We start from the raw sequence: 19,767 nt of genomic DNA on the forward strand, positions 1-19,767 counted from the left end.
CTAAAGGTGCCAACTTTATGGGTTTGAGGGCTTCATGCATTCATTAAGTCCCTTATTAAGCCCTTTTTGAGCTTTTGAACTCCTCCTAGTCATGCTTAAGTGTAAAGTTGGAAACTTTACGTGGTCATCAAGCCTTATGGGGTCAAATCTGCATTTTGGGGTCGTGTCCTTGATGATTAAGTGCTTAATGATTAAGCCCTCACCCTTTTAAGCCTAGGGTTTGGGTTTTGAACCCATTTTGGTGGTTCTTCAGGGTATAGTTGGAAACTTTACCCTTCTTGATGTCATTTCAGTTGACATGTGAGTTGTGAAGCTCTTTAATTCGTTAATGTCGACTTAATGAATTAAGAGGTTGGGTTATCGGTAAACTCGACGAGTTCATGGGTAAACTCAGGGAGCTGGCTTGGTTTTTCCCAAATTTGCAGATTAAGGTAGAAGTCAACGAGTTGATGGACAACTCGGCGAGTTGGGTCAACTTTGACTGTTGACTTTGACTTTCGATTTATGTCCTTGAGCAGGTTTGTCCCAAGGGGTACTTGTAGCAATCTAAATTTGTAATGAAGGAAATTGTGGGCTTATGATAAGGCCCATATGGGGTTCGGCCCAATTTGGAAAATTGGGCCATTAGTGGGCTTTTATGGATCTAGTAGTTTTTGGCATTTTGGGTTAGAGTTATTATTGCGCCATGAGAACACGAAGTATTGGACTAGAGAGAATGGTTGGGCCTTAAGGCAAGGCCATGTAAGGGGTTTGTGCCTAATTTGGAAAATTGGGCCAATGGTTGATTTGTGGGCACTTAGGCCTTTCAGAGTGTAGTTGAGTCATAAATTTGGACAAGGTTAGGTAGGGGTAAAATGGTCCTTTTACCCCAGGCATGGAGTTGTGGTTTGGTGTGGAACTCATGTCAACTATATGTATGTGCGTATGATAATCTGTGAGTGTATGTAGTAGGATATTTTAGGGAATTCACTAAGCTTTGTGCTTACGGTTTTGAGTTTATGTTTCAGGTACTCCAGATTTCAAAAGAAAGAGCTTGGGGCGATAGTGATAAGTCCATTTTATAAATGTACTAAATTGTCATAAATATGTTGAATTGATGTATAATTGTCCAAGAATGGCACTACTTTGATGAGTTGTTGAACTTCATATGCAGGTCAATATATTGTACTAAAAGTGGGCGGAACCTGCAAGTAAAACGGATTGCTAAAGTAATGATGAAACGTTGCTGGGAAAATTGACCATGCTTCAATGTTTTGGTCATATCTTAAGTTCTGGAAACTAGACAAGATTTGCTACAACTTTCGTGTTTTGTGTTTCTGCTAGTTATGTCGTTTTGACCACCAAAACTTGCACGGAAGATGAAGGACGCCTCCAGGCGTCTAAGACGTCCCCTAGGACGTCCAGGTCAAACGGTCAACATTTCATCGTTATTTCAGAGCAGAAAAGAAGGAAGAACCCTGTCAGCGTCTTACATGGCGTCTAAGACGTTCCCTAGGACGTTTTGGCGTTTTAGGGACGTCCCGTGTTGGAACGGTGTGTTTCGGAAAGTTTGGAAATCAAGGAAGGGCATCCTAGAACGCGTCTAAGACGTCTCCTAAGACGTCTGACATTTTTGGCCATTTTTTAGTGTATTTCAAGGACGGCAGAAGGCATGTTAGGACGTACAAAGAACGCTTGGGCGTTATACACAACGTCTAAGACGTCTCCTAGGACGTCCAACGTCCCACATCGCCAGTTTTCACTCTTTTCTGTCAAATAATATAAATAGGGACTTGTGCATTTGTTTTTAGGGTTACCACCTGCGATTTTCAGGGATTTTCCTCCGTTTTTGAGGCTTCTAAAACCCTTAGAAACATTTGGAAACACAAGTCCATTCCATTTCAATCCGGATTCAAGGCAGGATTCGATTTAATTCATCATTAAGCAACATTTGAAGATCATTCAACCGGTGATTCTCATCAATTCTAGTAATTTTCAGAAACGATTACTTCCTCCCAAGGTTTATTTATTCTATACTTTGATAATCATTAGGCTACATTTGTGTGATGATTCTACGTTTGTTTATGAATTCTATTATGCATTTTATTCATTTTAATCAAGTTATTTGTTTTATGAACTCAATGGAAGGTTAAACCGTTAGGGTTACTTCCGGGGATGTTTATGACTTTTGGATGAACACACTTGATTATTACTTGATTCTAATTAATTTCAATTGTTATTTTATGCTTCATATGATAATCTTTGGTAATGATAAGTGAAATTGGGTTGTATGAATTGTTTGATGTCATAATTAAGATAGTCTATTGTCAATTCATCATTTGTTCCAAGTTCAATTAGTTTAGAAATAAAGACAAGTTCAATTAGTTTTCTCATTGAGATTTTTATTTTTAATTAATAAATTTCCAAGTTTTTGTTTGAATTTTGTTTTAATCTTTTTCGTGACAATTGCTAGTAATACTTTTCTTTTTATTGATTGCTTTGACACAAAGTTTAACCACGAACTCCTTGTGGATTCGACCCGACTTACCCTATCTACTTAGGTTAGTTGGTTTATTTTTGACCGAGACAACGACCTCGATCAAAATTTGGCGCCGTTGCCGGGGAGATTGTGCGCTTGAGCTATTGTGTTTAAGTTGTTATAGTCTTTTACTTTCATTTTCAATTCTCGTTTGCAGTTCACGTTTTGTTTTATTTGTGTGGTGCAGGCACACTGGTGCATGCATAAAAGACATAGCGGACGCTCTTCACCGCTTGCATTTGATCCGGAAATCGAACGAACAGCTCGCTCAAATCGGGTCGCCAGAAGGAACATCAACACTATGCGTGTAGATAACGTTGTCGTGGAAGATGTGGTCGAGGGGCATGAGGATGCAGCCAACAATCCTCCACCACTAGTTCCTCAATTCCCAAACAACAACAATGGGAATAATGGGAATAACAACAATGTCGGTGCACCAATCATCCAACCAGTGCAACCACAACCAAATAGAAACAACCGTGGCGAAAATGGTGGGAATGGAAGAAATTGAGCACAAAATATGGGAGGCAATGCAGGAAACCACAACGGTGGTAATGTTAGAAATCAAAACCAAAATCCTAGAAATGTTGGTCCTCAATTCGGTAATGGTGGTAATGGTGGTAAAGAGGATGACTGGGATTTTGATGATGGAAGTGATAATGGACTTGGTTGGAATCAGAACCACAACGGTGGTAATAGGCGGAATCAAGGCAATCGGGGTGGAAACGGGAACTACAACAATAACTGGAACAACCAGAATTTTCCCAATGGTGGCAACAATGACTACAACGATGGGTTCGGAAATCAAGGCTTTGGGAATCAATATCGAAGGAATCCAAATGGTGGATTCAACAATGCAAATGGAGGATACTACAACGAAGGTAACCAATTCCCTCATCTTTACTTTCCGCAACCTAATAGACAATCCGTGGCGTCTCATTTTCAGCCGGGAGAGTATGATGATGCTTCACCTATACTCTTCGCGGAAGGAAATGAGCATCACGTGGAAGTAAGACCACAACTAATTAGCGTCTTACCCGTCTTTAGAGGCCATAAAAATGATGATCCATACAATCACCTCTATGAGTTCCTTGCAATTGCTAACGCGAATACTCCACGAGGAACTAATAGAGATTCATTTAGACTTCACTTATTTTCGTTCACTTTAAAAGAAAAAGCTAAGTATTGGTTCACTTCTCTTGCCCCCCATAGTATTACTACTTGGGAGCAATTAAAAACTAAATTTTTGCAAGAGTTTTACCCTGCTAGTAAAACAACGGAAATAAGAAAAGATATACAAGATTTTGCACAAAAACCCAATGAAGAATTTCATGATGCATTTGAGCGCCTCAAGGAATTGTTGCGTTCATGTCCACATCATGAATTTCCCCGTTGGCAACTTATACGTTTCTTTTATGATGGAGTCGACACTGCCAATCAAACTATGATTAATGCCTCATCTGGCGGCACTATCATAATGCAAGATAGTGAAGACGCTTGGCGATTCTTGGAGCAGTTGAGTCATGGTTCAAAAACCAATTACTCAGCTAAGAAACGGGACAACCCAGTTTCATCTGCTGCTTCAGTTGGACTAGACAAAAACTGGAAAAATGAAGTCAAATCTGATATTAATTCTTTAAATAAAAAATTTGACTTACTACTCTCTAGTCTAGGCAAAGATAAAGGTGTGTTTTCTTCGCAGGGACAGAAGATATGTGTAAGCTGTGGAGATTCAGGACACATTGCAGATGAGTGCATGAGAAGTCAAGAGGAAATCAGTCAAGTGCACGGCTATGGTCAATTCCAAAATAATCCACGATCATTTAATCGGAACTACAACCGTCAAGGGAATTACCAAAACCAAAATCAGCCAAAACAGTTCCAGCAGTCCAACTTTAACCAGGGTGGAACATCAAATAAGGAGGAAACGGATGGCAACAAGTTGGACAAAATCATGGAGTTCATAACACAAACATATCAGAAAGCCGACACTAACTCCAAGTCCATAGCTGCTATCGAGAAGCAGATTGCTCAACTGACGGAGCAAATTGGGAAAAGAGAAGATGGCAAGTTTCCAAGCACCACAACAGTCAACCCATCTCACACCCAAAGACCCGAAAAAGAGCATCAAGTGAATGAGGTAATCACCTTGCGTAGTGGGAAAAAGGTTGAGAACAAGGTAAGCGCTCCTACTTTAGATAATGACAGTGACACTGAGGTCGTTTTTGATGAAAAATAAGAGTTTGAGAAAAGTTTCAAATCTGAAAAACAAAAAGTAGTTAAGGGTAAAGATGACTCTAAAGTTGGGGAGCATGGTGTGGAGGTTAATACCGCACCATACCCTTCGGCTTTAGAGAAACCGACATCCTTCCCTTTTGGAAAGCGAGGGCCGAAAATGGAAGACATGTGGGATCTATTTAGTCAAGTTAAAATAAATATCCCGTTAGTCAAACTTATTAAGGAGGTACCTTCTTATGCTAAATTTTTGAAGGATTTGTGTGTTCAAAAACGCAAACTCCAAGCACACCTCCCTAAAAAGATTGACTTAACCGAGCATGCAAGTTCCATAATATCAAATAAACTTCCACCCAAGCTTAAGGATCCCGGAGCACCTTTAATTTCTGTTACCCTAGGTAATATTAATATCAAAAAGGCGCTCCTTGATCTTGGAGCTAGTGTTAATATAATTCCGGGAAATCTTTTTGATCAACATGACTTAGGCACTTTGGAACAAACTGATATTATTTTACGATTGGCCGATAAGTCAACAAAAATTCCCCGGGGTATATTATCTGATGTCATCATTAAAGTGGAAGATTTCTATTACCCAGTTGATTTTCTTGTGCTTGACACCGAGAGCACTTATAAAGAAAGTCAACCTTCTATTATTTTGGGTCGTCCATTTTTAGCAACAATAAATACACAAATTAATTGTAGAACAGGTGCAATGGATATCTCTTTTGGAAATAGGAAACTTAGAATTAATATTTTTAATACGTTTCCTAACTCACCATCAGATTATGAATGTTATCGTGTGGATGTGGTTGATGACTTAGTGCATCAATTCACTCCTAAAATCTTACACCCCGATCCGTTGGAGTTTTTCTTTCTAATGACAGGGACGAAGTTTTAGAGTTGGATGACATCAAGATGGTTGAGGAGGCATTTGAAAATGCTATTGAGCAAGAGAGGCCACGATGGAGTTATCAAGTTGAAAAATTGCCAACAAGTTTTTCGAACCTACTTAAGCCATCTTTGGAGGAGCCACCCACTCTTGAACTTAAAACTCTTCCTTCACATCTTAAATACTCTTTTTTAGGATCTAACGAGAACCTACCAATTATCATATCTTCTGATTTGACAGGTCCACAGGAGGAAGCATTACTGAAGGTGCTTTCCAAGTACAAGGGAGCAATTGGATGGACCATAGCAGATTTGAAGGGAATTAGTCCAGCCACATGTATGCATCGAATCATCACTGAAGCTGGAGCAAAGCCATCCCGAGATGCACATCGAAGGCTCAACCCAAATCTAAGAGAAGTTGTTAAAAAGGAGGTGCTGAAATGGCTTGATGTGGGTATCATCTACCCAATATCTGATAGTGATTAGGTGAGCCCGACACAGACAGTGCCAAAGAAGTCGGGCATTATAGTGGTAGATACAGAAGATGGAGAGAAGATCTCAACAAGACCGGTCACCGGATGGAGAGTTTGCATCGACTATCGCAAACTCAATGCTGCAACATCAAAGGACCATTTTCCTCTCCCTTTTATTGATCAAATAATTGAGAAATTGTCCGGTAAAAAGTTTTATTGTTTTTTGGATGGATACTCGGGGTATAATCAAATTGCCATCCACCCCGAGGATCAATCCAAAACCACATTCATGTGTCCCTATGGCACCTTTGCTTTCCGAAGGATGCCATTCGGCTTGTGTAATGCCCCCGCCACATTCCAAAGATGTATGATGGCTATTTTTTCAGACATGGTGGGGGATGCATTAGAAATTTTCATGGATGATTTTTCAATTTTTGGATCATCTTGTGAGACATGCTTAGACCAATTAGAAAAAGTTTTGAAACGTTGTATTGAGTCTAATTTGGTTTTAAGTTGGGAGAAGAGTCATTTCATGGTAAAAGAGGGAATTATACTTGGCCATGTTGTCTCCGAGCGTGGTTTTGAAGTCGACCGGGCCAAAGTACAAATTATTTCTACTCTTCCCCCACCAACTTCGGTAAAAGGCATCTGTTCTTTTCTTGGACATGCCGACTTTTATCGAAGATTTATCAAGCATTTTAGTGCAATCTCAAAACCTCTTTGTAATTTACTTTTAAAAGACGCACCATTTTCCTTTGATAAAGCATGTCTTGAATCTTTTACCACATTAAAGAACAAACTTGTTGAAGCCCCTATCTTGCAATCACCCGATTGGACTTTACCTTTCTAAATTATGTGTGATGCGAGTGATTACGCGGTAGGGGCAGTTTTGGGACAACGGGTGAATAAAAAACCCGTTGCAATTTGTTATGCGAGCAAAACTTTTTCGGATGCACAGTTGAATTACACTACTACCGAAAAAAAGTTGCTTGCGGTCGTGTTTGCACTTGACAAATTTAGATCTTACATATGGGGATCTAAAGTTGTAATTTTTACCGACCATAGTGCCATTCGCCACCTCTTGGAAAAGAAGGATGCCAAACCACGTCTCATAAGATGGATCCTTCTTCTTCAAGAGTTTGATCTTGAAATTCGGGACAAAAAGGGTTCCGAAAATGTTGTGGCGGATCATTTATCTAGAATAACTAATAATGATAACTCAACGGAAGTTATTCAAGAAAACTTTCCGGATGAGCATATTCTTGCTGTCAAAACTATACCATGGTTTGCTAATTTAGTGAATTACTTTGTGACAGGGGAAACTCCATCGTATTGGAATGCTCAACAAAGGAGGTTCTTCCACTCTCAAACAAAATAATACATATGGGAGGACCCGGATCTTTTCAAAATTGGAGCGGATCAAGTGATTAGGAGATGTGTACCACATACGGAGCAAGAAGACATTCTTCGACACTGCCATTCATATGCATGTGGAGGACATTTTAGTGCCAAAAAGACAGGGAACCGAGTTCTACAAAGTGGTTTTTTCTGGCCCTCTATTTTTAAAGATGCACATACATTCGTTAAAGCTTGTATTCGTTGCCAACAAGTTGGGGGGATCTCACGACGGGACATGATGCCAATGACCCCAATTTTAGTAGTTGAAATTTTTGATGTATGGGGCATTGATTTCATGGGCCCGTTCCCCGTTTCTTTTGGCAATCTATACATTCTTGTAGTCGTTGATTATGTAATGGGTCGAAGCCGAGGCTACACACATGAATGATTATAGTGTTGTTTGTAAATTTGTCAAAAAGAACATCTTTTCTAGACATGGAATCCCTCGAACTATTATTAGTGACGGGGGCTCCCATTTTAAAAATTGGCATTTTGTAAAGTTACTTAAACACTATGGTGTCACACATAGGATAGCTACTCCATATCACCCAGAAACAAGTGGACAAGTAGAAGTGTCAAATAGGGAAATAAAACGAATCTTGGAAAAGACTGTTCGTCCCGAACGAAAAGATTGGCCATTAAGATTAGATGATGCATTATGGGCATATCGAACAGCCTATAAGACGCCCATTGGCATGTCCCCGTATCGGCTTGTTTATGGAAAGTCGTGTCATCTCCCGGTGGAGTTGGAACACCGTGCCATGTGGGCCATAAAAAATGCTAACTTTGAATTGAGTGATGCAGGTACGGAAAGGAAACTCCAACTTGTTGAATTGGAAGAGATTCGAAAAGAAGCTTACGAAAGCTCAAGGATCTATAAAGAAAAGACGAAGGCATTTCATGATCGACATATTGTCCGAAATCAATTCGTTGGAGGACAATTGGTGTGGTTATTTAACTCTCGTCTCAAACTCTTCCCCGGAAAGCTTCGGAGTAAATGGAGTGGACCTTTTGTGGTGACAAATGTGGCGGATCATGGAGCCATTGAAATCAAGGACACGAAAGGCGGTGAACCATTCAAGGTAAACGGACAAAGACTCAAACCTTACATTCGAATGGTAGATGGCGAAACGACACTCGTTGAGAAAACAACGCTCGAGGTACCTCAATATTCAGATGCAACTTAGTCGAGGTAAACCGTCCGGCTGAAGACGTAAAACTTAACGCTTTTCGGGAGGCAACCCGCGGTTTGGTGTGTTTTTACTTTTATTTTTCGTTTTGTGTGTTTTAATTTTTTGTATAGAGGACGATCCAAGGTTTAAAGTTGGGGAGGGGGTATTTAACTTTTGATTAAAATTAAAAATTTCTTGAAAAATACTCGAAAAACGTTCCCGAACAGTCAAAAACGCGAAAAACAGCAAAGAAATAAAACAATAGCAGCTTCAGGCGTCCTAGGAGACGTCTTAGACGCCGTCTAAGACGCCGTCGGGCTGCCGTTTCTTTACCTCCAACGAACTTCCAAGAGAAATTACCAAAATACCCTTGTTTTGTGAGAGACGTCCTAGGACGCGTCTTAGGCTAGGACGCGTCTAAGACGCCGCCTAAGACGCCAATGCGTTTTTGGCCGTTATTGATGCGTTTTAGAGCTGTTTCCTGCACCTTCTTCCCCCACTTCTTTTTCTAAACTGCCGTGGCCGAGAATAGCTTCTAAAAAACCAATTTTTCTTGATTTCTTCATCAAATCTCAACCAAAACTCTTGATTTTTGTTGCATTCTTCAAGAAATCAAGTAAGAAACATCACATTGCAAGATTTACACACTCTAATCACTTATTTGGGGCCGATTTCAAAACCCACAAACACTAGGGCTTTAAATTTTCGACTTATTTTCGGGTTTTTGCTTCAAGTAATTGCTTCTTCTTCACTAGAAACACATTGTCAACAAGGTATGTGCTTCAAAACTCCATCTTTTAGTTGAATTTCGAAATTTTTTCATGTATGTTCATATATGTTTGAAATTTTGAAAAAGATGAAGAATATGATATATATTGGTATGAATTCTTGTGAATTAGTGTTTGTAGTTGTTAGAAGTATGTTCCAAACAAGTTGCATGTGTCATCTGTGAATTTTTCTGGAAATGGAATTTTTTGTTAATTGTAAAAAAAGAAAAAAAAACACATATTATTTTGGAAAATCATTGTTATGTTTACATTTGTGCTTAGATTAAAATTCAAGTTTTTAGGAAATTTTTAGAATGACACTGAATTTTGACACTGCATTATTAGTTTGAATATTTACTTGTTACAGTTCTGTTTTGGTTTCAGTTAGAACTTGTCAGTTGCAGTTAAACTTGGGTTTATCTGTGTTTTACTGATTGGATAAATTTTTGAAAAATATTTAGTTACTGAAAACATAACAGGACTTAAAACATTTATTTATTTAGATTGAATTTATTTTAACTTTGTTTGGAACAGCTTGCCAACTGAATTATTTGTTTTATTTTTGCGACATTTGATATGTTTAATGGCAAGTTTTGTTTTGTGGTTTTGTGTGTGATTGATTTTGCAGATGCCGGCAAAGAGATCAAGGGTAGCATCATCAAGTAGTGCAGCCAAACAACCAGTTAGACTGCCGGAGCCAAATGTACATGTGGCTTTTAACCCACAGTATCAAACATTGCATGAGCATCCAGACGACATTCGCCCGGCAGTTTATGAGGCGACTCATCCGATTACAGGTTTTATTGTAGAGTACATGGTGGAGCGACCGAGCTTCACTGGGTACAATATTGTGGAGACGTTTGATCGTTATAGATGGGGTGGAGCGCTGGACTTCAATCCCACGCAGATTTATGTTGATATAGTGCGGGAATGGATGAGGACACTTCGACGTGTCGAGGTGCCTGGTAGGCCGGAGGAGTTGCAGCTGATTGGGACGGTTCGTACACATGATATAGTGATGACTGTGCAGGGTATTCGGGACATGTTTCATGTAGATACTGGCTATCATCTGCATGATCTTGAGAATCAGCCGACTGAGTATAGATGTATTGACACGAGGGGGGGGGGGTAACCCTGGGGTTAGCATGACAGAAATATACCGTACAGTATTCCGTGAGGGGACGAGGGTATACGACAGATTTCGCGAATTGGTACCCTTAGCAAAGGCATTGCATAACATTATCACGGAAAATGTGAACTCGAGGAATAGTGATCCCAGGGCGGTGAGGACACGGGATTTATATGTATTATATGGATTGATGATAGGATCCATATTTATTTCTTATGCATATAATGCTATGTGCAATATATGGTCCTGTTTTGATATCCAGCACAGAGTCATCACCCCCCATGTCGCCCTGATATCGACATATGTGACTATGGAGCTGGGGAATAGGATCAGGGTCCCACGAGTTACATCATACCCGCGTATCCTTCACCCTACTGCTACTTCTTTCAGACACATCTCATTTCATGTTGAAAATGGGAGACATATTGTGAGGGATTCTGCTACAAACCTAACATACACGGCACCACTCGGAGTGGGGGATGAAGAGCCATTCGTTGGTGATTTTCAGGAGGATCATCAGCAGCAACAAGGACAAGCAGCAGGTCAGGGATGGAACATGCAGGCAACTTGGGGGGACTTTGTGGGGAGACAAAACACACATAACCAGGAGGTGCAGGCTTGGATGGGGAGAACATATATATGGATGGAGGGTGTCGACACGACACTGGCTGACCTTACTGAGCAGATGCGACATGTTGGCATTACAGCTAGCAACACTTATAGTGGTTCCACTCGTCAGCTGTACCAGCAGGAGTACTATACAGATGCTGCCTACAGACAGAGTCGTGTCCAGTATGAACCGATGGACATTAATTAGCCACAGATTCGATACCGAGCTCCAGCTCCGGTCTTCTAGCGATCCGGAGATCCGAGCAACTATCCACCGCCATCCGAGTATGAGCATTATCAGCCACCACCAGCTACAGAGGACTCTACTCGCTTTGAGGATTTAGCTGGATCGATCTTTGGGTATCCTCCACCGTACCCACGATATCCTCCACAGCCGCCCCCGCAGTGAACTTTGGTGAGATCCTCTTTTGATTTTTATTTTTATGGTTGTGTGATGAAGACTTTTTCTTTTTCTTTTCATTTTTATTTTGATTTTCATGTCTTTATTTGGGATGAATGTACTGCTATTAAACTCATTATTATTATTATTCTCTCTTGGGTTGGTTCCATGAAATACGTGATGAGTTAGTAGCATCTTTATATCTTGAATGCAACTCATCAAGATGGAAAATGATAGGAGTTTCGTACATCGAGTCATAATATCTATTTAATATTGATTTTGTGGGTTGCTCAGCTGGTTTGGAAATATTTATATTTATTTAAAAATTGGTATGTGAAATACCCAAAGTGTTTGAAAAATGAAGGTTTTTGGCTCAAGCCTACGATCTTTCAATTGAGGACCCAACCGAACAATATGTGTCATCACGCTCTGAGTACTTGGTCTTACTTACTCCTGCGCCTTTGGGGTTGGGAGGGGACTATTATTGTTTTCACACAACCAAAAAGCATCATAAGACATTGAAGAACTTCAAAGTATATATATATTCAAGCTAAAGTCAAATACAAAGATGATCAAATCCGATGAAGCCATCAAAGAACTTGAAGAATGCACAATCAAGATAAACATGAAGAAAAGTTCAAGTTGAAGATATTGTGTGAAACAATATGTGACCCCTCGATAGCAGGAGTGTATGGGTTGGTCCATTAAGTGTTACCGACCGCGCTAACTATGTTAGTGAACCTTGAAAAGGGGACTTTGGCAATGAGTTCAACTGATTACTCATGAGGTTGATTATTGGAAAGGGTTCAAAAAGTGGAGGGTTTCAAACAACAAAGTAAAATAAGCATAACATGTGTTTTGAGTTTAAAAGTCCGGATAAGAAACTAATAATCCCCGAAATCAATATATTGTGGTTATTGAAAGTATTGTGATAAAATGTACGGAATTCGTGATTCCATTGTGTTTTTCTTAGGATAAGAGAGTAAGACTACACTGATTATTTCAGGCCAATCTCGGGACGAGTTTGGAATAAAGTTGGGGAGGTTTGATAAGTCCATTTTATAAATGTACTAAATTGTCATAAATCTGTTGAATTGATGTATAATTGTCCAAGAATGGCACTACTTTGATGAGTTGTTGAACTTCATATGCAGGTCAATATATTGTACTAAAAGTGGGCGGAACCTGCAAGTAAAACGGATTGCTAAAGTAATGATGAAACGTTGCTGGGAAAATTGATCATGCTTCAACGTTTTGGTCATATCTTAAGTTCTGGAAACTAGACAAGATTTGCTACAACTTTCGTGTTTTGTGTTTCTGCTAGTTATGTCGTTTTGACCACCAAAACTTGCACGGAAGATGAAGGACGCCTCCAGGCGTCTAAGACGTCCCCTAGGACGTCCAGGTCAAACGGTCAGCATTTCGTCGTTATTTCAGAGCAGAAAAGAAGGAAGAACCCCGTCGGCGTCTTACATGGCGTCTAAGACGTTCCCTAGGACGTTTTGGCATTTTAGGGACGTCCCGTGTTAGAACGGTGTGTTTCGGAAAGTTTGGGGATCAAGGAAGTGCGTCCTAGAACGCGTCTAAGACGTCTCCTAAGACGTCTGACGTTTTTGGCCATTTTTTAGTGTATTTCAAGGACGGCAGAAGGCATGTTAGGACATACAAAGAACGCTTGGGCGTTATACACAACGTCTAAGACGTCTCCTAGGACGTCCAACGTCCCACATCGCCAGTTTTCACTCTTTTCTGTCAAATAATATAAATAGGGACTTGTGCATTCGTTTTTAGGGTTACCACCTGCGATTTTCAGAGTTTTTCCTCCGTTTTTGAGGCTTCTAAAACCCTTAGAAACATTTGGAAACACAAGTCCATTCCATTTCAATCCGGATTCAAGGCAAGATTCGATTTAATTCATCATTAAGCAACATTTGAAGATCATTCAACCGGTGATTCTCATCAATTCTAGTAATTTTCAGAAACGATTACTTCCTCCCAAGGTTTACTTGTTCTATACTTTGATAATCATTAGGCTACATTTGTGTGATGATTCTACGTTTGTTTATGAATTCTATTATGCATTTTATTCATTTTAATCAAGTTATTTGTTTTATGAACTCAATGGAAGGCTAAACCGTTAGGGTTACTTCCGGGGATGTTTATGACTTTTGGATGAACACACTTGATTATTACTTGATTCTAATTAATTTCAATTGTTATTTTATGCTTCATATGATAATCTTTGGTAATGATAAGTGAAATTGGGTTGTATGAATTGTTTGATGTCATAATTAAGATAGTCTATTGTCAATTCATCATTTGTTCCAAGTTCAATTAGTTTAGAAATAAAGACAAGTGATTGAATCAACATATATTATTCCAACTTATGATATTGAATGTTAATGCGGTAATAGGTAGTTGTAAGACATTTTATTGCTAGTTCACTAATTGTCCCTAATCCATACAGACATAAATGAGTAAGACAACTAGTTGAATGAACATCTAGTGTACCCAAAACTATGTGTTACAAGTTAATAAACCCCAATTGCATCTATGTAATTGAATTAGGATTCTAGGGAAGAAAGTGTGTGAATCTAAACTGTCCATAACTGAACCGGGAGTACTCTAGTTTTCTCATTGAGATTTTTATTTTTAATTAATAAATTTCCAAGCTTTTGTTTGAATTTTGTTTTAATCTTTTTCGTGACAATTGCTAGTAATACTTTTCTTTTTATTGATTGCTTTGACACAAAGTTTAATTACAAACTCCTTGTGGATTCGACCCGACTTACCCTATCTACTTAGGTTAGTTAGTTTATTTTTGACTGAGACAACGACCTCGATCAGATAGCAGCGCATACACCTGTGTTTTCCTTGAAATATGTGATCTCAGGGAATGAACTCTAATGATTGTTTTACTTGAAATGCTTTCCAATATTTGGACAAAGTTTACAATAGTGTTTTATTATAATAAAAATGAAAATTTTTTTATCCTTGATTTTTGGGATGTTATAGTTCTGATATAAGTTAGAAATTGAACACTTTGACAAACGATAAACAATTTCATGAAAAGAGTAATATTGCAGAACGATAAACAGAACACAATATTTACTTGGTTCACACGATCATGATGATCAGCTACGCCCACAGGCAAACATAAGAGAGTTTTATTATTTCTGCCATACGGCTTCGGTATGATAAGCTTAAATGAATTCAATGAGTATAAATACTAGTGTGTTGACCTAAAGTTGTTCAGAGGACCAAGTCTGACAACACTAGCCGGTGATGAAATTTAATGTCACATCTAATACAAGACATCATGTTTTTGGTTTGCCTAATGGCTATATGATCAAAGGGTGAATCAGTCTCCATAAATTAACACACACAAACACAATTATCTAAACGATGAGAGATATAAAAGATTAAAACAAAAATACAAAGATTTAAGTGGTTCACATTATTAGAATAATCGTGTATTATAGAACTAAAAAGAGTTTTTATTAATAACCTTCAATGTACAGCTGTCGACACATACAAGGGTAACAATCAATGAGACGTATTTTTAAAAATCGTACTCTACTACCAACAACCTCTGCCGTCAATGCTCTGTGGTCTCTATCCTCAAACAGCGACGCCTCTCATCATGGCTGAACCCTGTATCCTGGAACCTCTCTTTTCCTTTAACTTAGATTAGTCTACACGGTTGCATTAAACTAGAAAATTTAAAACAATAGAAAATCCATTATTTTTGGAGTAAATTACACGAATGGTCCCTATGGTTTAGGGTAATTTGCGCGTTTGGTCCCTAACTTGTTTTTTTAACTCGGAATGTCCCTACTGTTTGTTTTCGTTACGCGCTTGGTCCCTACTGTTTGTTTTTGTTACGCGGTTGGTCCTTGTCTTACCTAAAAAGAATATTATTTAAATAGAGAAAAATGGTGTGGTAGGTAAGATAAGGTGATGAGGGTGGAGTTGGGGGTGTGTTTATTTAAATTATTTAAAAAATCAATGGGAAAATAGTGTTTTTAGGTAAGACAGGGACCAAACGCGCAACAAAAACAAACGGTAGTGATATTCCGAGTTAAAAAAATAAGTTAAGGACCAAATGCGCAAATTACCCTAAACCACAGGGACCATTCGTGTAATTTACTCTTATTTTTTATTTCATGCATTATGCCTAAAATTAAGAAATATAGTCGTATCCATTTACAACCACCGGATTCTAGTCTTCGCGGTCGTCGTCAACAGTACACCTTTTTTTTTTTTTTTTTAATCACATTGTCGTCTTCGTCCAGTGAAGCAAACCAATAATTATTCGACTCGAAACAGTAATTACCCACTCGCTTCAATGACGTCCATCCTGTCTTTCTTTCTTCTCATCCTCCTCTCTTCACTATCACTTGCTTCCTCACAGTATGCCTTACCGGACCACTACTTTATCAATTGTGGATCAAACTCCGAGGTCGATTTCACCAACCGAAAATTCGTCGGCGACGTCAACCCCTCAACTTTCTCCATCTCCGGTGGCCATGTCGCCGCAGAAAGCAACAACCCGCCAACCGATACGCCGGCTATCTACCGAACAGCAAGAGTTTTCATTAAGAAATCATGGTACGAACTCGAAGCAGATGAAATCAACACTTTCGTCATGGTAAGCCTTCATTTTTCCCGATTCTCTACTAATGGATTTGAATTTTCCAATTCGAAACTCGACGTTTCTGTGTCCGGGTTCTCTCTGTTATCTGGTTTTAGCACCGGAAACACGACTGTGATTAGGGAATTTATATTCCCGATTGGGTCTGAACGAAAGTTTAGAATCGAGTTTACACCCTCCCGTGGATCATCTTCTGCGTTTGTAAACGCCATTGAAGCTTTCACGACACCATCGAATCTATTCAGGCCCGCCTCCAGTTTCCCACGTATTTCACCCGCCGGAAGTATTGGTGATCTGGAGAAGTTAACATCGGATTATGCTTTCAACCCAATTCATAGAGTTAACGTCGGAGGACAAACGGTCAACATAGATCGTGACACCTTAAGAAGAACCTGGACACCTGATGATTCCTTCATCTTCAACAATGGACCAGCAAGAAACGTCACTTTTGATCGCCGGATTAATTATGTTGACGGCGGAGCAACCTCATTCGATGCTCCTGATGATGTTTACAAAACAGCCAAACAATTGAACAACAGCTTGGTAAACATTACTTGGATTTTCAACGTCAATAAGAATGCCATGTATCTGCTTCGAGTTCATTTCTGTGACATTATAAGCACAGCCCTCGTCAGTCCCACCGACGCTTTCAACTTCTTTGTCTACAGCCACCACAAGGAGGAGATTCAACCGGGTAACACAATCCGGGTGTTACAAGCTCCGTTTTATCTTGATTTGGTAGTGGAATCCAATGATTCAAATCGTTTGAATATCAGTATTGGCGCAATTCGTGGTAACAATCAGCCGGTGTTCTTGAACGGAGTCGAGATCATGGAGATGTTGAAAATCTCCGGTGTGCGTGATCCAGTCAACGGGACGAAGGGAAAGAGTGTATTCATCGTGGTTGGATGTGTTGTTGCCGGTGTAGCTTTTGTGTTGGTTTTATTAGCAGGTTTCTTCATCAGATCAAGATGTGGGAAACGAAAGCAGGTGGTGGTCGGAGCAAAATCAGAGTCTCACGTGGTGCCATCACATGGCCGGAGTACTTCATACACAGACATAAACGTTGACTTCACAGTCAACCATCCATCACCAGTCCTAGACCTGAATCTTAGGGTCCCATTTGCCGACATAGTACAAGCAACAAATAATTTCGATGAAAATTTAATGATTGGTAGAGGGGGTTTCGGGAAGGTGTACAAAGGGATACTTCATGGGACCAAAGTGGCGGTCAAACGAGGCGAACATGGTCACGGTCAAGGTCGGCCGGAATTCGTGACGGAAATCATGGTGTTGTCTCGGATCCGCTACAAACATTTGGTGTCTTTGATCGGTTATTGTGATGAAAATAACGAAATGTTACTCGTATATGAGTTTATGGAAAAGGGTACTCTTCAAGATCATCTATATGATTCAGATCTCCCAAGACTCTCGTGGGAGCGGAGGCTTGAGATGTGTATCAGTGCGACCAGAGGGTTGCACTACCTTCACACGGGTTCAGAAGGCGGGATTATTCATCGTGATGTGAAATCAACGAACATTTTGTTAAACGAACATTATGTAGCAAAAGTTGCCGATTTCGGGATATCACGGTTGGATAATGTGGATGAAGGTGAACATTCGGATGTTAAAGGGAGTTTTGGGTATCTGGATCCTGAATACGTTAGATGTATGAAATTGACGCAAAAATCAGATGTTTACTCATTCGGTGTGGTACTGCTTGAAGTTTTGTGTGCAAGGCCCGCTCTCGACCACAGACTTCCTGCAAAGGAAGTGAATCTGGCAGATTGGGCAATTAAACAGATAAAAAATGGGAATCTTGAGAACATAATCGATCCATTTCTTACAGGTACAATTAATCATGACTCGTTAAGGAAATTTGTGGAAATAGCTGAGCAATGTTTGAAGGAAACGGGAGACGAAAGGCCGAGTATGATTGATGTGTTGTGGGATTTAGAATATGTTTTGAAACTTCAACTAATGTCAGTGGATCGTGAGTCGTATGATGATACCACGATAAATACTTCATTTCAGTTGCCGATGTCGATAATTGATAGGTTGCCTTCTCGACTTAATGATGATTATGATGTGAATGATAGCTCGATTTCGAGTTATCCGAGTGAGAGCCAAGTGTTTTCCCAATTAAAGATTGATGAAGCTCGATAGTTATTAATATACTTTATTGATATATCGATTTCTCCTGGATATATAATTTTGTATTTCTTTTGTGAACCATTATATAAGGGTTTGTATAAACATATTTTTTTCAAGTGGGGACAACAAAAATAGGGTCCTTAAATTACTAAAAAACTTATAGGTGAATTGTTAGGGAGAGTAAAAGACAATTACATGTGATTGAGATTTGGGAATAAAAAGCTTTGTTGATACTTCCATATTTCCCCCAAATTACCAATAAGTTGGATATATTGAAGAAAAAAGAGAGACAAACTCAAATACATGATGATGTATTGCTTTATCCTTAAAGCTATGGATTTTCTTCATCACCAATGACCCAAAGATAGTGGAAACACACATGGACATGGTCCACCTCCACCTATAAAAAAAATAGAAAACAACAGTTTAAACAACAGTATCTCCAAAACTTATTTTTCAACTTATTACTTTGCTTTATATTAGCTATGACGTATTACAGACGGAGTTTTTATTTTATTTTATTTTATTTTATTTTATTTTATATAATTTCATCTTTAGTATATTCAACTCCCTCGTCATGTAATCATATTTTCCTTTTACCCTATAATTATATTTTAGCTTTAAATATTTTTAATTTATTTACTAATTAATTATTTTTATCAGATATTTAATGACATATTACACAAGAAATATAAATCTATAACGATTATTTAATATTTTCAATTTTTTTATAATTATGACATGATAATTTTTTAGTATTTTACGTTTATAATATAAAGGCTCGGTATACATTTATTTCTATTTTTGTTTGTTTGTAGCATTCAACGTGTATAAGATATGATGTATGTTTAAAAATAAATAATTAAACAGAGAGAATTTTATAGACTATTTTAAATAGATAATGATAAATCATGTAGACTTAATGAAAAAATTATTCGAAGAGTTTAACCATTAGAGGGATTATTTAACTATAGGTTAAAGTTAATAAAATGATGAGGTGACAATAATTTTAAGGGATAATATAAGTTAACAATTGGAGATGCTATAATTAGCAACAAAGGTAAAAGATAAAGTGGTATTATTAGGAAAACCATATTTTTTCAGAGTTTTCAAGAAAGACGTGTAAATTTGAAGTGTTGATTGAATACATTTATATCTATATCTATATCTCTAATAATAAAGACATATTTCCAAACACTATATTTATTTGAAAATCTCACTACAATTCAAGAGTTTTTAAATTTATGTATATTTAGTACTTACAACCAAAGAGTTTTTAACTTATACTTATTAATTGATAATGACTAATGACTTTTTATTTCACTCTTATTTATACACTTTATAACTTATCTCTTCTCTCTGTTATAATA

The 19,767-nt window shown here is 38.5% G+C and overlaps 1 protein-coding gene, 1 non-coding gene and 1 pseudogene across 2 annotated transcripts; 2 read left to right on the forward strand and 1 right to left on the reverse strand.

The window, feature by feature from the left end:
• Positions 1 to 3,797: 3,797 nt before the first annotated feature.
• Positions 3,798 to 3,904, reverse strand: LOC145110241 (small nucleolar RNA R71). Its single transcript, XR_013709624.1, has one exon. It is a non-coding gene; the product is annotated as a small nucleolar RNA R71 (small nucleolar RNA).
• A 1,009-nt stretch (positions 3,905 to 4,913) lies between these two features.
• Positions 4,914 to 5,651, forward strand: LOC145106774 (uncharacterized). Its single transcript, XM_079043702.1, has one exon. The coding sequence runs from the start codon at positions 4,914 to 4,916 to the stop codon at positions 5,649 to 5,651; it is 738 nt and encodes a 245-aa protein (XP_078899828.1).
• Positions 5,652 to 15,888: 10,237 nt separating this feature from the next.
• LOC145109149 (putative receptor-like protein kinase At2g23200 pseudogene) lies at positions 15,889 to 18,638 on the forward strand (annotated as a pseudogene).
• The last annotated feature ends 1,129 nt before the right edge of the window (positions 18,639 to 19,767 follow it).

This window comes from Lactuca virosa, chromosome 4, assembly GCF_052849685.1.
Source record: "Lactuca virosa cultivar CGN04683 chromosome 4, Lactuca_virosa_CGN04683_v6, whole genome shotgun sequence".
NCBI lineage: Eukaryota > Viridiplantae > Streptophyta > Magnoliopsida > Asterales > Asteraceae > Lactuca > Lactuca virosa.